The sequence below is a fragment of the Penaeus chinensis genome, chromosome 40 (genome assembly GCF_019202785.1).
Source record: "Penaeus chinensis breed Huanghai No. 1 chromosome 40, ASM1920278v2, whole genome shotgun sequence".
In the NCBI taxonomy this organism is placed as follows: Eukaryota; Metazoa; Arthropoda; class Malacostraca; order Decapoda; family Penaeidae; genus Penaeus; species Penaeus chinensis.
Window position 1 is genome coordinate 1,034,780 of NC_061858.1, and position 5,000 is coordinate 1,039,779.

Here is a 5,000-nt window from a genome sequence, read left to right on the forward strand (position 1 = left end):
CAAGCGCTATCAAGAGGGCAGCACCTTCGGGAACTTCCGTGATCAGGAGGACGGCATTAAGTACTTCGAGGAGACCGACGCCCATGGAGTGAGGCGCGGCTACTGGGAATACCCTTCTGATGGCGGCCAGATCCTCCGCACCGAGTTCGAAGGTACTTGAGTTCCTCTGATTGAGTTTTGCTTTGTTTGCGTGTTACTGAAGGCGATAGGTAAAGGTTTATTTGATATTTCTGTAAGTTTTGTTGATATGTAGTTTTGGTGGTTCCTTTTGGAACATGACCATAAATCATGACGCGCTCTCCTCCTCAGCTGGCCCCGGCATCGGCTTCAGGATAACCAATTCCAACCACCACGCCCCCACCCCCGTCGCCCAACCCCAGCCGCAGTTCCAGCCAGCGCCCCAACCCGCTCCCCAGCCTCTCCCCGCGCCTCCCCCTCGCCCCGTGCTGCGCCAGCCCGTCCACCACAACCCCGTCCACCACAACCCCGTCCACGTCCCGACCTTCAACCCCATCACCACCACCACCCCAGGACCTCAGAACCTCTTCGACTACCCCGCCAACCTCGAATTCTCCCGCCAGGGTTTGGGCCATCGCTTCAAGTTCACCGCCGCGTAAGAGGAGCCTGAAGACCCAACACTCCTTCCTTTGTTTCCAGTTCTTCATCCTCTGAGACTTTCTCTTCCTTCCCCTTTATCTAAATTCCTACTACAGTTCCGATCTTAGCTACCTCAGACTCGCTCGTCTCGGTCTTCCTTCCTACCACCTCCTCTTCGTAATCCCCACTTCTCTTCGCGTCTCTCTCGCCTCCATTTCACCCAAGCATCCCAAGGGAAGAGACTACGCTCCGTCGAAGTCCCTTACGCCTCCTCATTCTGCCTCCGCCCACGCAAGACCAGCGAACGTGAGATTGTAAACCGCGTGTCTGCGTCGCCTCATCTTCGTCGCTCAGTTGTCTGCCAAATCATATTTCACTTCGTGCTACAACTCTACTGGCTGCTTTTTCTCAGAGACAAATGCGTTAATTAAAGGGTTTATGTAACGTATTTAGGAATTTGGGGGTAAGTCTTATATTTTGTAAATTATTAGTGATTTTTAATACAGTTGGTGGTATACACTAAAGATTAATACTTTTGACGATTTTAAATAAGTAAATTACAATTTTCGAAGAAAAAAAAATGCTTTGGAATGAATCAAGTCATTTGTAAAAATAGCAATTCATATATCTAATACGAATCTAATGAAATTGATGAAGAACTCGCAGCTCGTAAGTAAAGTTGTAGCCGAGGTAAAATTATCAAGAAATGAAAAACAATATGGGAGAAGATGATCAAGGTGTTGCATTGCTTGTTAGCTGGTTGCCTTATGTTGATTTTCTGTTCGTTCCGCAACAGTAGTTCGACAATTACTGGATGTTTTTCAGTAAGTTCTTTGTATATTTTTGTATAAAAAAAGATGTTTTAATAAACTATAAAGATTATGTCTTCATTTTCTTCCACAAATTTATCAGCCCTTTATCCTCATGTCTGTAACGTAGTCATCAAGATCTTAACTCTTGTTTATATAAGGAGGGTTTCGAAGCTTGTGTCCACTACTGTACCTTTTTAAATATTGCTTTTGTTAAGTACGTGATGAAAGGAAATGGTAAAAAATTGTATTATTTGATTGAATGGAACATATGTCATAGGTTATATCTCTATGCTATGCTATGTACTGACTGCACTACAGATTATTTTGAAATCCAAAACACTGCAAATAAAACAAGGAACAGAGTAGGTGATATGAAGATATGCGTGTTCTCAGAATAACTGGCCGAAAATGTATTCAAACGTTTAACTATTCCGTAAGCATCAACATATTCACGTTAATACACTCCAATCACGAGACATAGAGCATTAACGTGATGACATTGTTATAAATGAAAATTTAGACAAAACTTTTAATAAACATATTTCAGGCAATTCGTCTGAGAACACCTTTGATCAGATATACCCTCATGTAAGCTATCTACAGGTAGGCCTATATGTATATATCAAAGTTAGTCCCATATTTAAGTGGACGTAAGGCACATGTTCGTAGAGGACCGTGCTTACTAAACCGCGGGATAATGCTGTAGGGTGGCCAGTTCCTTTCTGCCCCGACTTTAACCCCAACACGATCAAATCAGCATGCTAGTATTCATAGCTGAGTCGACTGAGAGGGGCGACCGGGCACGAACCCAGGACCTTGCGATTGCAAAGCCAGCGGTGTACCACTGATCTATGTCACCTCTATATGAATAAATACATACATGATATGTATACTGACATTCAGAATATATATATATATATATACATATATATGTATATATATATGTGTGTGTGTGTGTGTGTGTGTGTGTGTGTGTGTGTGTGTGTGTGTGTGTGTGTGTGTGTGTGTGTGTGTGTGTGTGTGTGTGTGAGCATTTACATACATGTATATAATGTATGCATATACACACAGCCTTATACACACAATTTATATGCATGTACACTCACGGACAGAAGTCCGCCTACATTCACAGCTTGGCATATATTTGTCCACGTCCTTAGATGGTGAAGTATTCGTCACGTCCAAAGTAAATGGCAGACGAGGAGGAGGGAGGGAAGCAACAACCCATTTTTGTTACTTTCCCTCCCCCTCCCCGCTTCTCCTTCCCATCCCTTCCCCCTTCCCTTCCTCTTTCCCTTTCCTTCCCCTCCCTCTTCCTTCTTCCCTCTTCCCTACCTTTCTCCCTTCCAATTCCCCCTCTTTCTTTCCCCCTTTCCTTCCCTTCCCTCACTTTAGACACGACGAATACTGCGCCATCTATGGACGACGTGTATAAACATATGCCAAGCTGGAGTGAAGGCGAACTTTTGATCATGTGTGTGAATATATTAGCAAGTAGATATAGATAGATAGATGGCATATAAGAGAACACAGAGAGAGAGGGGGGGGAGTAGAGAGAAAGAGAGAGAGTTAGAGAGGAACAGAAACGGAATAACTATATGACATTTTGGAAATACCATGGGATCAGAGTGTCAAGACCTCCCTGTTCCTGGTAGAAAAAACTCTCAATGCCATTCTTCCAAATAACGTACAGATTCTTGCTACTGTTCATCATTATACTAGATGAAAAATGACGTATTGAAATGTGATGATATTTGAGAAAATGCCACCTGTATATGTGAAGCGGTTGGATGTACAGGTATAAACAATTTCATCTTGTTTGATATTATGCATTTTCCAAAGAGTAATTAAATGAAAACAAAAATAGAAGACAAATGAAACAAAATAAGGATAAATGAAATACACACATATATATATATATATATATATATATATATATATAATAAAAGATAACATGAAAAGTCTATAAAGAAATAAACAAAAAACTTAAAGAATAAATAAAATAAATAAATAAACGCCCTTTGAAAATGAGCTTGCAAACGGAGAAGCAAGATGACGAAGGAGCACAGACCAAGAAGGTTAAAGGACACTCAAGCCCCTGAAACTCGACAAAAAATATGTAACTTGCATAATAGTAATCCCCATGAGAACATTCGGTTATCGGGTACTAAAAGATATATAGATAGATTAAAAAAGGAGAAGAATTTGGGTAATTAAAGACAGAGATATAAATGGAAATGAAAATAGAATGTCTTGCAAATGGAAGATAAAATAAAGGTCCTTAGAAACTGGAAGTCACTATGTGGGATTACACAGATCAGTGCAAGCACTAATATCCACATTAATGGAGTAAATATAGAAGATAAAGGAATTCTGACTCAGTAGAAAGAATAATAATAATACACAAATCACTTATCACCTATCCCTTATCTTCTGCTATTGGAGTAACTGTGAAAGATAAAGGAATGCTCAACAGAAAAAAAGATAATGGCACTAATAACTTCTCTCTCTTATCTTCTGCGGGGGTCTTCCAGGCACAGTCGAGGACCCAAACACCCTTCTCCACCTCTCTCTGTCTTCAAGTGCTTCCAAATCGTCATGAGGTCAAATTGGTCTCTCTAAGGACCTCGTTTGTCTCATGGTTGGTATATAGGCTTAAGATCTCTCTATATCATATCATATCCATTGTAAGAATATTTTTAGGCAAAATCGAGGATCCAAACACCGACCTTCGCAAACTCTCTCTATCTTCTCCGAATTCCTGCTTGCCCAGTCTTTGATGTTATCTTCCTACCTCTTCTTTTTCTTCTGTCTTCCTTTTTCGCGAATGGACAGTTCCTCGCAAGATCATCTTTGCAAGGCCTGATAAACGAGGAACATTATCCGCACCATTCTGGCTTCCGCGTTTTCAATATCTGTGAGGAAATGGTTATGAGGTCCCATTGCGTGCTAGTCTCTTTCTAAGGGCTTCCTCATTTGCCTCATTTGAGGCAAGGACGTTTAGGATTTCCCTATTTTGTCTAATTTCCCACTTTCGGTGATATATATATGTGTATATATACATATATATATATATATATATATATATATATATAGATAGATAGATAGATAGAGAGAGAGAGAGAGAGAGAGAGAGAGAGAGAGAGAGAGACAGAGAGACAGAGAGAGAGAGAGAGAGAGAGAGAGAGAGAGAGAGAGAGAGAGAGAGACAGAGAGAGAAAAAGAGAGAGAGAGAGAGAGAGAAAGAGAGAGATGGAGAGAGAGAAAGAGAGGGGGAGAGAGAGAGAGAGAGAGAGAGAGAGAGAGAGAGAGAGAGAGAGAGAGAGAGGGAGAGAGAGAGAGAGAGAGAGAGAGAGAGAGAGAGAGAGAAAGAGAGAGATAGAGAGAGAGAGAGAGAGAGAGAGAGAGAGAGAGAGAGAGAGAGAGAGAGAGAGAGAGAGAGAGAGAGAGAGATAAAGAGTGAGAGAGAGAGAGAGAGAGAGAGAGAGAGAGAGAGAGAGAGAGAAAGAGAGAGAGAGAGAGATTCCTCATCAGACGATAACACCAAAGGCAGCATTGGTGTAAAGTGCTGGTCGTAGGCTAAGGATGACC

The 5,000-nt window shown here is 41.4% G+C and overlaps 1 protein-coding gene across 1 annotated transcript in view; it reads left to right on the forward strand.

The window, feature by feature from the left end:
* The window catches only part of LOC125047227 (cell division protein ZipA-like), a 2,282-nt gene extending 803 nt beyond the window's left edge, over positions 1-1,479 (forward strand). The window contains exons 2-3 of the mRNA XM_047645429.1: positions 1-152; positions 310-1,479. The exon at positions 1-152 is cut by the window's left edge and continues 68 nt beyond it. Coding sequence (XP_047501385.1) covers positions 1-152; positions 310-617 — 460 coding nt within the window. The 3' untranslated portion in view covers positions 618-1,479. The remainder of the gene's footprint in view (positions 153-309) is intronic.
* The last annotated feature ends 3,521 nt before the right edge of the window (positions 1,480-5,000 follow it).